This window comes from Macaca nemestrina, chromosome 9, assembly GCF_043159975.1.
Source record: "Macaca nemestrina isolate mMacNem1 chromosome 9, mMacNem.hap1, whole genome shotgun sequence".
Taxonomy (NCBI): Eukaryota; Metazoa; Chordata; class Mammalia; order Primates; family Cercopithecidae; genus Macaca; species Macaca nemestrina.
The window spans coordinates 3,908,111-3,924,935 of NC_092133.1; the positions used below are offsets into that span (position 1 = coordinate 3,908,111).

At 46.4% G+C, this 16,825-nt stretch overlaps 1 protein-coding gene across 10 annotated transcripts in view; it reads left to right on the forward strand.

Moving 5' to 3' along the window:
- LOC105470672 (EBF transcription factor 3) overlaps positions 1-6,826 on the forward strand; it is a 129,522-nt gene extending 122,696 nt beyond the window's left edge. For 2 of the 10 annotated variants that reach the window (XM_011722857.3, XM_011722870.3), the window contains exons 13-17: positions 1-34; positions 1,116-1,304; positions 1,704-1,901; positions 2,937-3,049; positions 4,156-6,826. The exon at positions 1-34 is cut by the window's left edge and continues 144 nt beyond it. In XM_011722857.3, the coding sequence (XP_011721159.1) occupies positions 1-34; positions 1,116-1,304; positions 1,704-1,901; positions 2,937-3,049; positions 4,156-4,173 (552 nt within the window). In that variant the 3' untranslated portion in view covers positions 4,174-6,826. The remainder of the gene's footprint in view (positions 35-1,115; positions 1,305-1,703; positions 1,902-2,936; positions 3,050-4,155) is intronic. The other 8 variants (XM_011722887.3, XM_071068921.1, XM_011722877.3 and 5 more) reach the window with 5 other exon arrangements.
- Positions 6,827-16,825: the final 9,999 nt, after the last annotated feature.

Genomic DNA, 16,825 nt, shown 5'->3' on the forward strand with positions numbered 1-16,825 from the left:
AACGTGTCGGAGACGTCACAAGCCAACGACCAAGGTAGGCTGGCGCGCCAGGTGGACCCCTGCCCTGAACACCCTCCGCGGGTTGGTTGAGGCCTTAGCTGAAGAGGCACGTGTCCAGGGCCGGCTGGGGAATGTCCATAGCGTTCCGTTCTCTCTGGCTCTGCTGGTTTCTTTGCTCAGGAAGACCTTGCTCTGCAGGTCCTCCCAGCCAGTGCTGGCCTAAGAACACTCATAGAGAGCCCAGTTACTAAGAACGGCAGCTCCCCTGGCTGCCATGCGGGTCACTGGTATTTGCTAGAAGTTTCCCTCAATGTGTTCGTAAGTGACTTTGCTTTCCTTGGAAGACTGGGCTAAGCCATAGGATAGCCATGGCCTAGGGAGCCGAGGAGAGCCTGCTTGGATGCACTGCACGGTGGGATTTGGGTCTAAGTTTGGAACGAATCCATGGAGAGAGACCCGCATTTCCACACCCCGCACCCCATCCCACAGTACAGTGACCTGGGCCGGCCAAGGCCGCTGCATCTTGCCGTTTGGGTCCATTTTAGTTTTCCTCCTTGCAGAGTGCGCAGGCAGTGATCTTAGAAAACAGCTCACCTGTACTGCTGATTTTGTTCCCATCCATCCACGCTCCTGTGGCAGGAATGAAGCTTCCATGTCCCCTGACTGCCCCCATGTATAGAAATAGAAACCATACAAATGAAGAACCCCAAACAGCCTTTCAGGGGAAGTTACGGCCACAAACAAGCTCTCCTTGTCAGTCATGGCATTTGAAGGTCTACAGAGGCCGAAAGTTCACAGAGCGTGGGGGGACAGACCAGGAATCCAAGCTTTGATAATTGCCTCTAAAGAGAAACGTGAAAGCCACTGACGGTGAGATCGAAGCGCGCCCCGGCTGGCTGTCGAAGCCGGCAGAGACAGGATGGGGCTCACGGTGAGACAGTGGCAGCAGGGTTGGCGTGATAAGGTCATCCGAGCTGGCAGCAGGCGTTAGAGCAGGTGGAAAGCACAGGGTCAATTAGCAATGTTAATAAATGATATAGATTCTCGGGGAACCCCCCCCCAAGTGTCTGTCGCTGATAATAATGTTATTTTTGGCCGGGGGGGGATTTCAACAGTCGGCTACAGTCGCAATACAAGCAGCGTGTCCCCGCGAGGCTACGTCCCCAGCAGTACTCCCCAGCAGTCCAATTACAACACAGTCAGCACTAGCATGAATGGATATGGAAGTGGCGCCATGGCCAATCTAGGGGTCCCTGGCTCGCCTGGATTTCTTAATGGCTCCTCCGCTAACTCTCCCTACGGCAGTAAGTGTCTGTTTTTGTCACACGTCATCACGCAGATTCATATTCACTACTGAGTCGAGTGTGTGCATTGCTTGGGTGTTCTGTGATGTGAGCTACTGGATAAAAGGAAGGGTGCCCTGGAGGCTGGGCGTCCAAATGGCGACCATAAATTGACCCAAAACGGGCCCGATGTGACCTCATTGGAAACCAAAACAAAATCCGAACAAAATGGGCTGCTCAATTGGAAGAGAAAGTCCAGTGCAAAAGAGCTTGCCTGTTATCCAGAGCGTGGCCGAGCCAGACGCATGTCATGTTTTGTTTTTGTGCCCCTGCCCCCCATCCGAGGCGAGGCCTTTGGCGCCGTCTCGCCGTGGCACTGTGCCGCGGCCGCGCGTGCTGACCGTGTTTGCTTTGTTGCAGTAGTGCCGTCCAGCCCCACCATGGCAGCCTCTTCGGTCACCCTCCCTTCAAACTGTAGCAGCACACACGGCATTTTCTCATTCTCACCTGCCAATGTCATCTCCGCAGTGAAACAGAAGAGCGCCTTCGCGCCCGTGGTCCGGCCCCAAGCCTCTCCTCCTCCTTCCTGCACCAGCGCCAACGGGAACGGACTGCAAGGTGAGGGTGGTGCGGGGCCGGGGGCCAGTGTCGGGTCCTCTCCAGGGGTGGGGATGGGAGTGGGGGTGGGGGCTCGGCCTTTCTCCTGGCACCTCTGTGACCGCTGCATGTTCTCCCGTGGCCCACCTTGATGCGTGCCACCTCTGCCTGGTGTTCAGAGCAAGGACCCCTGTGCACTGAGCCCCAGAAAGGACCAGATTCCTCCTCTTGGATTTTGTCCAGTTCACCCTTCCGATGGCACCTAGTGTACTTTCGGTGGAACGCCCTGCGCCCCTAAGGGGGTGGGACCACGTGAGAGAAGGCGGGAGTGCGGTGAAGGTCGCGGTGGTCATTGTCAGTCTGATTCAGCCAATGGGCCTTTGCCCGGGGCCTGGCACTTCTCAGTGCAGGGTGGTTAGCGCTTGCAGCCTCCTATGCACAAAGCAGCAAAAATAGCCCTGGCATGGGGATGGCAGGGCACCATGCCGCCTGTGGATCCCATCTCAAAATCTGCCTACCCTCGTTGTCCCGAGGCTGGGCCTTGGTTCTTCACTTTATTTGCTGGACCATGCGTCCAGCAGGGCTGTGCTGTCTTTTGGAAAGGGATGTGCGTCTAGACCCAGGGCCAGGTGTGTACCAACACCAGGTTGCAGTCCTGTCTGTGGACAGGAGCTGATTTTCCCTATGTGCTCTCTTTCAAAGATTCAGGAGGGAGAAGGGCCGGCCCCGAGGGCACAGCTGTCCACAGATGAGGCCACATGGAGTGGGCACCTTATGCCTGCCCAGTGCCTGGCCCATCTGGGCTGTGCAGGCTGCACGTGGCCTGCGATGTGTGTGACAGGCAGAGCCACATGGGTGCCCCCAGGCCTCATGAACTTGTGAGTGGCCCTTTGTGAGGTGCTGAGGCCCGCAGGCACTTAAATTAAGTGGCCGTCATCTGGCCTCTTTCAGACACCACCTTTGGTGTATGCTCCTCCCAGTGACTCAAATCCAGTTACTCCTTTAGAAACATGAACCCATTCAACCAGTATTTACTGAGCACCTACTATGTACCAGGCTCTCTGCTGGGTGCTGAGGACGTAGCCGCGGAGAAGACAAACTGGCCCTTTTGTGAAGTCGGTGGCATATTTCACTTTGATGAACTAATGCTCAAAAAAGGAACTGGAAAGGTATCAGTGATTTGAAATCATTGTCTTCACAACATGCGTTAGCGTATGAAGGGACGCCCAGGCCCCCGAAGTGCCGCCGACTGGCCTGCGTGCCATCAGCGGGCACCGCACCAGGGTCGCTGCAGAGGCAGGTGGTGAGGTGCCGCGGCGCTGCCCGCAACATGGGGTCAGGCCGGCTGAAAGACGGCACCTCCTACGCGGTGTGTACATGCACAGGGCTTCCAAACCATAAAGTTGTAACGGTGAGTCGGAGATAAATTAATATCATTGAAATTAATGAACTGAGAAATCGAAGCTCACGTGACTACATGAACAAATGTATTAATATGTTATACATCAATTAATGAGAACGATCATTCTGACAAAAATTAAACAACAGTAGCGGTAAAATATTTTAAATTACATTCGTACCAGGAGTTCACGTGAAAGCGTCAGCCCCGCTTGGCGTTTTTGTGCAAAGTTTTCTCTTCTTTCCTGAGAAGAGACAAAAAGGTCCTGACGGCGGTGCCATGACTCACATCTCTCCGTGGCCCTTGCCTGGAGGTTCCAGGGCAGGTGGGCTGTGAGTGGCTTTGATTCTGGAGAGCCCCTGACTCACCATTACGATACAGAGAGATGACCGCACGGTCAGCCCAGACCTGGAAGCAGAGGGGAAACTGAGGCCAGTCTGGGTCTCACATAGGGAGCGAGAGCAGGGCCTGTGAGCCGGCCTTGGCTGGCGTCATGGGAGTGACCAGGCTGGGTCGCCTCTCTCGGCAGAGGGGGTTCCGGGCCTCCGTTGGCTTTGTACCCTGCACTGGTCAGTGTGGGGAAGCTGCAGCCTCTGCACACAGCAGTGCCAGGAGCCCCTCCCTTTTCCAAAAGAAGCCTTTGAGGAGGGCTGCAGGAGGGGCAGGACCGGGGGATTTTTGTCCCCACGTGCACCCCCACCTCAGGAAGCAGATTCCCCAGCACACCCTAACCACGCCCGAGGCTGGTGAATGGAATTGTGCAAGTCCAGCCTCCCAGTTGAATAGGGGGGGAAGGGCAGCCCCGCCCACGTCTGCATTGGCAGGAGGGCGCATGCGGGGAGCCTACAGTAACTGCTCTGTCCTTCTGTCTTGCAGCTATGTCTGGGCTGGTAGTCCCGCCAATGTGAGGGACTCCTGTTTACCTTCCGCAGCACCCAGCATCAAAGGACGGACTTCAGGGGACACGTTTAGTATATTAAGACATGCTGATGGAAACAGTATCTTCAAAAATATCAGCAGCAATTGAAATGCTACAAAAGACTTTGTTTAAAGATTTTATTTAAACTACTAAGAATCAACATGCAAACAGCCTACTTCTTCATGAACAATTCCATTTTATTGACTGAACTTTTCTCATATTTTCACATTTCTCAGTCCTGAAGAATAAGGAAAACAAAGCGACGCCTATTTTGTATAAAGTTTCTGACTCCGTCTTGGCCATGTCTAGTAATTGCTATGTGTTGGGAGAAACTTTGTGAATGCACCATTTTGATGATCATGAAACGCTGATGAAAAATGCCTCCAAACATTTTTCTGTACTCATACTTAGATTCACAATGGTTGTGTATCTCTATAATGTGAAATATTTTTTTGTGGTGATAAAAAGGGGGCCAAGGAGGTATGAGCCATCAGACTGGAAAAAAGGATGACTATATGATTAGGAGAAACTGGGGTGGCAGGGAGGGAGGGAGGGTTTATCATTGCTTAACTTCATCTTAATGAAATGAAACTTTGTAACTTATTGTAGTTAGAAATTGTAACTTTGATATTGAATTCTCTTGCCTTCAACAAGCACACTGACAGAGAAAAACGCTACTGTCTGTTGGTTCCAATATTCTCCCACTGCTAGAGCTTCCTGTTAAGCAAGTGTGATCTGCAACATTTTTTCAACTTTTGCTAGCACTGTATACTATTGCATTCTTAGGCTACTGTGAGGTCTATGTTTCTTGTACCAGAAATTGTCCTTTTGACTTCTAGATCCTTCTTCCCTAATGTGTTTTGTATGTGGTTATAAAATTGTAGACTTTTGTGATTTTGCCAAAGTTGTAGCTAAATATTTATACACTTGTCTTGAATTTTTTTCAGATCCACTTAAAATATTTAGAAAAACAAGTTTTATTCCTTATGTGTCTTATAAGGAATAAAATGGTCTTCATTTGACACTTACTTTCCCATGAACACTTGCAGTTGCTAAGGGACTTTATTTTGTAACATATCAATTATAAATATTGTATTTATCTTTGAAATTTTGTACATTGCTTTTCCCGCCTTTTCCTTTTTCTTCTTTCTTGTCTGCGTTGGTTTTTGATCATGGCCTGGTGTTGTGATACTGGGAAGAGCATTAGCCAAGAACTTGTCTCTCGGATCTGTTTCGTTAAGATGAACCAGTGTCTTTACATTTCATTTGTACTTCAAACATATGCTATTGTTTAGACTTTCCATCTTTTTTTTTTATTTTGAGGAAAAGTCAAATTCATTGTTTATTTTTATATTATTTTTAAGTTATCTGAACAAATACTTTTGAAAAAAAAGTTAGTTGTATAGTCAAAACAAATCGGTGCCACCCGGCCGTGACAAATCCTACGAGAGTCTGTGCATGTGGAACGGCCGTGAAGAGGCGACACCATTTGGGGCTGTGTCCTTATTTTATTTTATTTTTTTGTAGAATGTAAAAAGTCATTTTAGATGCCACCCATGACTTTGCCACATAGCTGAACTGTGTTTACTGGAAAAATTCAGAGGCCTAAAGTTTAAAATAAAATTTACTTCTGATGTTTTAATTAAAATGTTTGCCACATTAACTTCTCTGATGCCTTAAAAGTGGACTTCTTTAAAGAACCTTTGTGCTATTTTATCACAGGCTTACACAACAATTGTTAATAAATACTTCATTTGGAGATTTATGGTGTAAAACACACACACACACACACACACACACACAAGCACAAGCCCGCTGCATGACCCGTCTCTCCTTTCTGGGACTATTTCTGCTGCAGCCTGTACCCTCCTGGGCCCACCTCCGATTCACAGAGGTTTCAGGGGGACCCAAATCACTGCTGATTTTTAATTTTTTTTTTAACAATACATTTTTGTGGTCAGTTCCAACAGCACTGTCCGTACTTTTAAAACTGGAATGACCTCCTTCAGATATTGTGCCTCTTAGTGCCAAACCCACAGTGAGACCAAAAGTGTCAGGTTTTTTTTTTTCTTTCTCCTTTGCACTAAATGCTTTGCAGACACAGCACAGCACAAACATTTTGCAAATTGCAGCAGAAATCGAATTTAAAAAGGAGGGACTTTAAAATACCTTCTTGACAAAAATCAACAATGCACAACTTAGAAAGTGTTCATTCTAGGGACAAAATTAAATAAACAGAATGTCCCCAGGAGTCAGCAGGTCACAGTCTGGCTTTGTGACAGTTGACAAGGCCTAGCTACATGGGAAAGCCTGAGAAGTCACTTTGGAACTAAATTGCCTCCGTTTTATTTTGTATGAGTAAGGGTTTGATCTACAAAAGAGCGCACATGGACGCACTGAGAACGCCTGCCAGCTTCCCCATGCCCTCACTTGGTTTGTGTTTTAGGTTAAGTAGTCAACGCCCACATCACTTCACTGTCTCAAGACTGAGCACTTCACTAAATGGTAGATTTTACTGTTAAAGACCCTACAATAAGATTGTTTTATCTGTACATTTTTTCAGATATTTAACTGTATAAAAATGTTCATTTTACACAATATTTAATTAAAGTATTTCTTGTCTGTGAATTTCACTTTTGGTAATTCTGTTTTGATTATTAAAATGACTGACTAAACACACATAAAATTTACACCGGGGGTTTCATTTGCACATGCCGGGTTCTGAAGCGGCAACTTGGCCAAGATAAAAATGATCCATAGTAGAACTTTCCACAAAGTTATCCAGCCTCCGTCCTCTAACCTGCGTAGAGACAGAAGTTCAGCCAATTGTCACTTACGTGGTCCTGACCCCCAGAGGTACCATCTGTATGCATGCTGCACTCTGGGCGATGCTTCTGTGTCACACATGCTCTGTGGGCCACAGCAGTGCCAGAGTGACATAATCACTGTTCCAGCACTTGTCTTTGGGAACTCAAACAATCCCAAGGCTCACTGAGGGGCTTGATAACCCACTCCCTCCAGACCTTCTGCCCCAGCCCCTCTGCTTCTGAATAGCACACTGGGCAGGTAGAGAACAACTGCTCCAGAGACCCCAGACACATGCTGCTTTTGGCTCCACAGTTGGGTTCCACTGGGCAAGAACCAGGCTTCGGAGAGAGAGCGCAGCAGCAAAGGCTCTGGATGGGTGTGCAAACACCAGGGCACCCAGATGACTGTGCTGCCTACGGTCTGCAAGAGGGGCATCACCGATTCCACTGCCACCACAGTGGCACAGCAGACCCCATGCACCAGCCCCGGGCGCTGCTGACTGCACACTGGTAGCCAAATGCACCAACTCTAATGAGATCTGCCTTCAACACTGAGGTTCTAATTTACACACCGACGTTCGGCTCCTCTGAGTTTCCCGTGCTCCCATTTCACTCAGTATTTTTTCATTTTCTCCTTCATGAAAGGCTGGGTTTGCATGTTTTGGCTTGCAGCTTTATAACACATACACATAAGTGTGATCCAAATTAGTACTCACAAATGTCATCTTAATTACTTGTTCTGCTGAGCAAAACAGGAAACAATTATTCAAAACATAAAGAAACTTGTGAATACCTTTTTCTCCTGTCACTGACAATCAGGTTCTTATTTCAGACTTAAAGAGACAGCACAGAGAGAGGGTTATAAGGTACAAGCCTGAAGGCTGCCCACTCCCCTCCCCTGCAGACTCCCTTCCAAAGTGGCTGGAGGCTGGGGCTGGGGCTGGGACAAGCAGTTGCTGGGCAAGTCACCTCCTTTGCACTCTGCACTGGTGCCACAAGTACCCAACGTCCTGTAACCAGGGGATGGAGAAATTATGTTTGTGTTTCAAATCAGAAGCAAGAACTGCCTTCTTTCAAAATGCACGCCAATTACTGTGAGGCCGCCTTTTAAGGTCTTTCAAGCTTTTAAAGATTATTCAAAGCACTTGAAATGGGCTTCAATCTAATGCCTCATTTCATTGCATTAAACAGCCTAGTTAATAAAGAATCAATATATTCAAAGGGCAAGGTTATCTTTTGTCTATAAGGGGTGGTGTCATTCTGAACCTTTTATAGTTCAAATGCTGAAAAAGACCTCATGAAATCCATACTCATCAAGTGGGTCAACGCGAGCGGTAAAGAGGCCCCTGGAAGGGAAGAAAGGCTGCTCTCCTCTAAAACAACCCACGCTTATCTCACTTGCTCCGAGCGCCCAAAGAAGTCCTCAGAAATGTCAATTTCTCATCAAGACAAGAGGCCATGCTGATCATTTTTTCCAGAGAATACATACAATTAAGAGAATGCAGAGAGGCGGCGGTGGCAGTGATTTGTGGCTTATTCCGGCCCCATGAGCTGCGATCTCCCTCCCAGCAGATAAAAAGGGTTGTTGATAACTGAAGTGTCAATATGCCGAAGAGTGAGTTTTGAATGTGAGTCCTTGTGCTTTGAGCTCACTGGGCCGATCCCAGGCCCTGATAACGGCGCAGCTGCCAACGGACACCACAGGTTGGCCCTCACAATTAATGCCATGAATAAATCACACAAAAGAGTTGGGATGCTTTATACTCGGTGAGACAATCCCCTGTTTTACCCTTCAAGGATTCCTTTTATGTTGGAATAAGGTTGCTTTTAATGAAATTTAAACTCATCAGAGGAAATCAAAAACCTCCAATCAGATTACAAATTGATTTTTTGGTCATTTGTCATGTCCCAGCGTAGAGCCGCAGGTTTCACAGGGAGCGAGTTGCCGTCGTGGCGGGGCTGGGAGTGAGCGTGGATGCAGCTCCCGCTCCCACCCCTGGCTTGGGACAACCCGTGGTCGGGCTCCTCAGTAAGTAGAGGCAGCCCTGGTGACTCCTCCTGCCCCACTGAGTGCAGCCGACTGAACCTGTGACAAGAACAGGTGCCAATCATGGCGAATTCAGTGGCAGCTTTATAACCTGGGATGTCGTCCTTGGCAAAATTCACAGTGACTTCTAGTTCTGCACTCCCAGATCCACGGGTGGCCACAGGGACACGTTCTCTGGGGAGTGCCATCACTTTTGGTGAGTCTCCACCCCCATCCCCACCCCTCCAGCTGGCTCTACACTACACCACAGACAGCATGATACAGAAGCATGCGGGTCTCCCAGTCCCCATGTGCCAAGACCTTGAGATCTGGGCAGAGAAAATCTTGGCTAACTCCTAGCCAGCATCCAGTGGAAGCCCCAGTGCTCTCCTCAGCAGAGCCTGCCCTGCCCCCCAGGCCACTCCAGGGTGGTGTCCCCCGGGGAAGACTCGAAAGCATCGGAGGCCGCCAGCCTCCAGCCTCCAGCCTCCTAGTGGGTCTCCTGAGTGCCCTGGATGAACCTGCACCTTCCTCACCCCTGCAAGGGGCACCTAGTCAAAGCTGAGGGGGGAAGCTGAGGTCCCACTGAGTCTCTGGTACTTAGTGGGAATCTAGAAGGGCCTTTTGTCCCTCCTGGAAAGATTGGGGCCGGGACAAAGTGAGGGCAGGCACTACTTCGGGAGGAGGCGAACACTGTTTCTGATTCAAGATTCCTCAGAGACCATCTCTTAAATATAGTCTCCAAAGTGAGTCAAATACTCCACACATCTAACAGCAACACTCACCTTTGCCGCCCCCGGTGATCTGCGGAGCACTTCATCCACACCGTCTCTCTTGTCCTCCCACAACGTGCTGTGCTGGAGCCGGCTCCCCACTTCCAGGCGGTGAAACTGCAGTTCAGAAAGTTCAGATGATGGTCACTAGGCCGAAAGGACCAGGGCCCGAGGCCAGGTGACGTCTCCAATCTTCAAACCCTACCCTCTCTCCACTGACTTAGGTTTCAGGTATCTTCAGTAAGAAAGACTGGCTGGGCACGGTGGCTCACGCCTGTAATCCCAGCACTTTGGGAGGCCAAGACAGGTGGATCACTTGAGGTCAGGAGTTCAAGACCAGCCTGGCCAACATGGTGAAAGCCCGTCTCCACTAAAATTACAAAAAAATTAGCCGGGTGTGGTGGTGGGCACCTGTGATCCCAGCTACTTGGGAGGCCGAGGCAGGAGAATGGCTTGAACCCGGGAGGTGGAGGTTGCACTGAGCTGAGACTGTGCCATTGCACTCCAGCCTGGGCACCAAGAGTGAGACTCTGTCTCAAAATAAATAAATAAATAAAAAAGAAAAAAAAAAAAAAAAGAAAGAGAGAGAAGGAGGAGTATCTAAATGGAAGCGAGGAGAGAAGTCACACTTCCCTGAGAAGATCCTAACCAAGCCACCCACAGGGTTTGGAGAGCCTGACTCAGTCGAGGCCACCTGTACAGGCCACAAGTGGAAACTGGCTTGCCCAGTGCAGCTCAGTTGGGGTCAGAGGGCCTTGCCTCAGAACATAACCAATGTCACACTTCTACGCTCCCAAAACCGGAGGCAAAAGACCATTTCTCCCAGGGACTTTGAAGCTGCCATGAGGCCTCGGAACCGCTGGCTCCCTGTGCTCTCCATGGGTTTCCTGGGGTCCTCATGGGGTCCACATGGGGTCCACACATGGGGCTGGTGAGCCAGTGTGGGAAGAGTACACTGAGCCCATCCCATGGTGCAAGAGTGGGAGGGAGATGCAGGTTAGGACTGAGGCAGCCAGAGGGGCTGGGCTGCAAGGGGTTAGGCCTGCAGCTGGTACCCAGCAAGGGCTCAACAAAAGTCAGCTTCTGTGACTGCCAGCAAGGTAATAATGGGCTAAGGATGGAGTGAAGAAGAGGAAAATAAGAGCAATCATGATTTGGAGGGTAGACTTGCAATGAGTAACAACAATATCAAAAGTGTTGGCTGAAAAAGACACAAAGGGTCAGAAGGGGACACAGGTGTCTCTCACCAGACTGCCCCATCAGACCATCCCCTCTCCCAACACTCCACGTTGATGGTGGGCCATGGACAACGATGGTGTTGGTGCAGCTTGCTAAGCCATCACAGGGTTCATTAGCTAAGCTAGATATAAAACTTGTTTTTCCACCTATAAGGGACCAGATCCTTCACTGCCTGTGCTACTATTGTGGGTCTGGCAGAACACAGGGCTGATACAGGGAAGTTGCCATCAGGAGAGAGAGAAAAGATGCCTGTAACCATCTCAACAGAGGGATTATATTCTTAATATACAATGAGCTTTTGCAAATCAATAAGACTCAGTGAAAACCCTAAAGAGAAAAGAGGCAAATTTACACTCCATTCACAAGGGCACAACAAAAGTGGTCAATAAGCTTAGGAAATTATATTCAACCTCATTTAAAAATACATATCAAATTAAAATAATGAGATGAATTTTTTTAACCTATTAAATTAGAAAAGATTTTTCTTGAAAGCTAATACACAATGCTGTTGATGGAGAAAGGGTATTTTTACAGTAGTCAGTAGAAGGGTAAATTGGTACAAGCCTTCTGGAAATCATTCTGACATATCAAGAGACTTAAAAATATTCATATCCTTTTTACTGACTAATTCCACTCCAAGGAATCAATCTGAAAGAAATAATCAGATATTAGACAAGACTTTTAAGTCCAAAATTGTTAGCTATGGCAATATTTATCAAAAAATTAGAAAGAACCCAAATGGCTCAAAATAGGAATTGGTCATTAAATTATGATATAGCCATTATAATGGAATATTATATATTCTATTAAAACATAAAGATTATGTTTTTGAAGTATATCTAATAAAATGCTCAGCATCAAATGACATAAAATTAGGTAAAACAAGCATATAATACTGTTTATATAGAACATAATTCCAATTTGTAATTTTTTTTTTTTTTTTTGAGACACAGTCTTGCTCAGTCACCCAGGCTGGAGTGCGGTGGCGCGATCTCGGCTCACTGCAAGCTCCGCCTCCTGGGTTCACGCCGTTCTCCTGTCTCAGCCTCCTGGGTAGCTGGGACTACAGGCGCCTGCCACCACGCCCGGCTAGTTTTTTTATATTGTTAGTAGAGACGGGGTCTCACCATGTCAGCCAGGATGGTCTCGATCTCCTGACCTCATGATCCGCCCGTCTTGGCCTCCCAAAGTGCTGGGATTCCAGGCGTGAGCCACCGCGCCCGGCCCCAATTTGTAAATTTCTATGTAGAGAGAAGACAATAAATAATATATAAAAATATACATATATTTAGAAAAAATACTGGTCAGAGTTACAGCAAAATTAACAGTAGGTATATCTGGGAGGTGAAAACTTACACATTACATTCATATTTTCCCAGTTTTCTTCTGAATAGACAGGCAGGGTTATGTGTTGGAGAACACTGCTTACCATATCACTGTCTCACCACTCTGCCCTCCTGCTACAGTGAACAAGGTAGGGGAGACAACTAACTCAGAGCCATCAGATTGGTCTAGAACACTGAGGCCTGATGGGATGGGCATTGGTGCATGGCTACCTGGAATCTGAGCTGGGGCTGACATAGTGCTGAGAGAGCGGACACCAGACTGACAAGTGGGCAGGAAAGAGGACAGGTGCACAGGGGTGTGGAGATCTGGGCTGCGTGGTCCAAAGCGGAGAGATCCAAAGGGAGGAGTTCCCATGAAGCCCCACTGAATTCCTTGCTCTGCCTTTCTCAGCATGTCTCTGGGGACTGATACTATCTTCACTTTTATCTGAACCACCTGGAGGAAGTTTCTGCTGCCTGCAACCAAACAGTTACTGACCAGGCAAATTAGGGAAAAAAAATCTTAAAATTAGCATTATAAGAGAACCAGAAATAACTTACAAGGTATGAGGTTTAGTAAATACATTTAGCAAGATTAATGAATACAAGGTCAATATACAACTGTATTTCTATGACAATAATACTATTTTTATAATAGGAATTTTAAAAATGCCATTTAAAAATTTTCAATGCCATTTACAACAGCATTAAAAACGCCAAATACTGAGAAAGAAAGCTATCAAAGTTATGCAAGATGTCTTCACAGGAAACCACAAAATTGTACTGAGAGAAAATTTTAAAATCTTAATAAATGAAGGAATATACCATATTCATGGATTGGAAAAGTACCTGTTGAGATGATGTCAACTCTTCCTCCCAACACTGACCTATAGATTTAGTACAATCTCAATCAAATTCCACTAGGTGCTTTTCTTAAAATTGATAAGCTCATCCTAAAATTTACTTGGAACTGTAAATGATCCAGAGGAGCCAAGGAAATTCTGACAGAGACAGAGGCTGGAGGATTTGAACCACCCAAACCAAGACATTTTATGAGGCTGTAATAACTAAGACACTTTGGTATTAGAACAAGAACAGACAAATAACCTAACAGCACAGACAGTCCAGAAACAGACCTCCTATTCATGGTCACCTGATTGACGACAGAGGAGGCACTGAAATGCAATGGCAGAGAGCGGCCTTTCCAATAAGTGGTGCTGAGGGTAGTGGAAACACACATGATAAAGACTGGATTACGCCCTTCTCACACATGTGAAAGGATAAACTCAGATGGTTGGGCACCCTAAGATATGATGATTCCCCAGCTCTGAAGAGGAAAGGAACAGTGTGTAGAGACCAAGTGAACAGCTGATGTTAAACCAAGGTTAAGGGAATACCCAAGATCTAGCGATGAGCTGGAGCTATGAGCACCCACTTGCTTGGGCAGGTATGCAGGAGAGAGAATCTTTAAAGGGAAGAACAAAACCCAGCCCAGTTCCCTCCAGCTGACTCCTTGGGCTTGTTCACCTAGGGCTGCATCAATGCCTTGGACAGGATGGAGACCCAGAACTTTGTGGTAGCTCTCACAGGGGAGTTGGTAAGAATAGGCAACCTCAAAAGGTAGCTGTTCTGAAACACTTTCAAAACGTCCTATGGTTTTCTTGTTAAAATAAATTAAAGATCTAAATCAACTAAAAATTCCCATGTTCATGGATTGGAAGACAATATTTTTAACAACACAAAATTGATCTACAGATTCAACGCAATCCCTACTATAATCACAGTTGGCTTCTTTCTAGAAACGAATAAGCTCATCCTAAAATTCATATGATATTGCACCAGACACGGAATAACCAAAAAACACTCTTGAAAAAGAACAATGTTAAAGGATTCCCATATTTTGATTTCAAAACTTACTACAAAGCAACAGCAATTGACATTGTGGTACTGGCATAGGATAGACATATCAGTGAAATAAAATTGAGAGTCCAGAAGTATAATTATGTGTCTATGGTCAACTGAGTTTTGACAAAACTGCCAAGGTCTTTCAATAGGAAAAGAATAGTCTCCTCGACAAATGGTGCTGGACAACTGGAGAGCCACAAGCAAAAGAACAAAATTATATTTGTACCTCACATCATATAAAAAATTAACTCAAAATGGATCAAGGGTCTAACTGTAAGAGTTAAAACTGTAAAAACTCTTAGAAGAAAACGGGGCTCTTCGTGACCTTGAATTTGACAATGGACGTGACACAAATCTTAGATGTGATACCAGAAGCATAAGCTGCAGAAGAAAAATAGATAAATCGGACTTCACCACAATGAAAAACTTCTATGTTTCGAAAGACACTACTAAGAAAGTGAAAAGACAACCCAAAGAATGAGAGAAACGATTTGCAAACCACTTATCTGATAAGGGACTTGCACCTAGAATGTAAGAAGAACTCTTACAAATCAATAATATAAAGACAAATCACTCAATTTAAAAATAGGAAGATGACCTCAATAGACATTTTCTCAAAGAAGTTATACAAATTCCTAATATCCATGTGAAAAGATGCTCAACATCATTAGTCATTAGGTAAATGCAAGTCGAAACTACAATGAGTTACCACTTCACACCCAGTCAGATGGCTGTAATAAGCAGGTCATAATAACCAGTGTTGGTGAGGATATGGAGAAATTAGAACACTCACACATTGTTGATGGGAGTCTGAAATGGTGTCACCACTTTGGAAAACAATCCAACAATTCCTCAAATGGTCAAACATGGAGGTACCATATGACCTAGTATTTCCAATCCCAGGTATAGACCCAAGAGAAACGAAAAACATAAATTCACATAAAAACTTGCACATGAAAGATTATAGCCATAGTATTCACAATAGCTAAAAGGTGGAAAACGCCCAAATGTCCATTATGACTTATTTATTTTTAAAAATTATTTATTTATTTATTTAGACAGTCTCTCACTCTGTTTCCCAGGCTGCAGTGCAGTGGCACAATCAAGGCTCACTGCAGCCCTGACCTCCTAGGCTCAAATGGTCCTCCCACCTCAGCCTCTTCGTACCTGGGACTGCAGGCATGCACCACCATGCCTGGCTGATTTTTGTATTTTATCAAGAGATGGGGTTGCGCTATGTTTCCCAGGCTGGTCTCAAACTCCTGGTCTCAAGTGATCCTCCCTCCTCAGCCTCCTGAAATGCTGGGATTACTGGTGTGAGCCACCATGCCCGGCCATTAATGGATTTTTAAAACATTGTACATCCATACAACAGAATATTATTCAACCATAAGAGGAATGACATGCAGAAACATGCTACCACATGGATGAATCTTAAAAACGTTATGCTGAATGAAAGAAGTCAATAACCAAGAAACTCATATGTTTTCATTTGTGTCATGTCCCGAATAGATAAATCTACATACACAGAAAGTAGAGGAATAGTTGACTTAGGGCTGGCGGACATGGAGTGATAGGGGTATCAGCCAAGGGGTATGTATAGGTTTCTTCCCGAAGTGATAAAAATGTTCTAAAATTGACTGTGGTAGTAGTTGCACCTTTCAGTGAATATGTTAAAAAAAACCATTGAATTGTACACTTTAAGTGAGTGCACTGTATAGTATGTGAATTATTTCTTGAAAAGTCTGCTATAAAAAATTAAAAAGCCCTGTGGTTTTATCAGAGCATAAAAAATGAACATTATTTTTCATGAAGAATTACTCTTAAGTGTTTTGGTGTTCTGGGGAAACCATCTTTCCTGGAGCACATGGCCAGGACTCATGCTACAGGCTGGCACCAGGCTGGCACATGGGATCCCAGGGCCCTCCTGCGTCTTTGTCCTAAGATGGCCAAGACCCCACCACCACCTGCTCCCCAGGAGGGGCTGCTTGGTGTCCACACACCTTGGAGGGGGAAGGTGGTCTTGCAGGCCTCTATTGACCCCTTATCTCCAGGCCACCAAAGTGGAGATCATGGCTCCTAGTTCTTGCCTGGGGTGAGACCAAGGCAGATCCACACTCCCCACAAGGTCTTGGCCCCACATGGCGCCAGGTGGGAGAGCCTGCTCCCTCCCCGGCCTGGACTCTGCCACTGCTCTTTGGAGGCCACTCTTGGTCCTCTGTGGAACACACATACACAGGGCTTCTCCTCCAAGGTCATTTCCAAATGACATGAAGGAAAAGTAAAATCCTTCCAGATGGCTTTTTAAAAAGCAGTTTCATTATTTTCTAAACATTTCAGAAGACTCAGCTCCACTATTTTTAACATAGTTCTTTTCTTACATTTCTTTAAAACTTGTCTCTTTCAGTCGGATTTCAGGAGTCTCAGCAGATGCCACCCCTGCCACCCTGCTCTAAGCCACATCAGTGCGTCCCTGGCGGATGGTTGCAGCCTCCTAACTGGTCCCCTCACTCCTGCCCTTGCCCTGCAGCGCTGTCTCTCTGTGCCTTGAC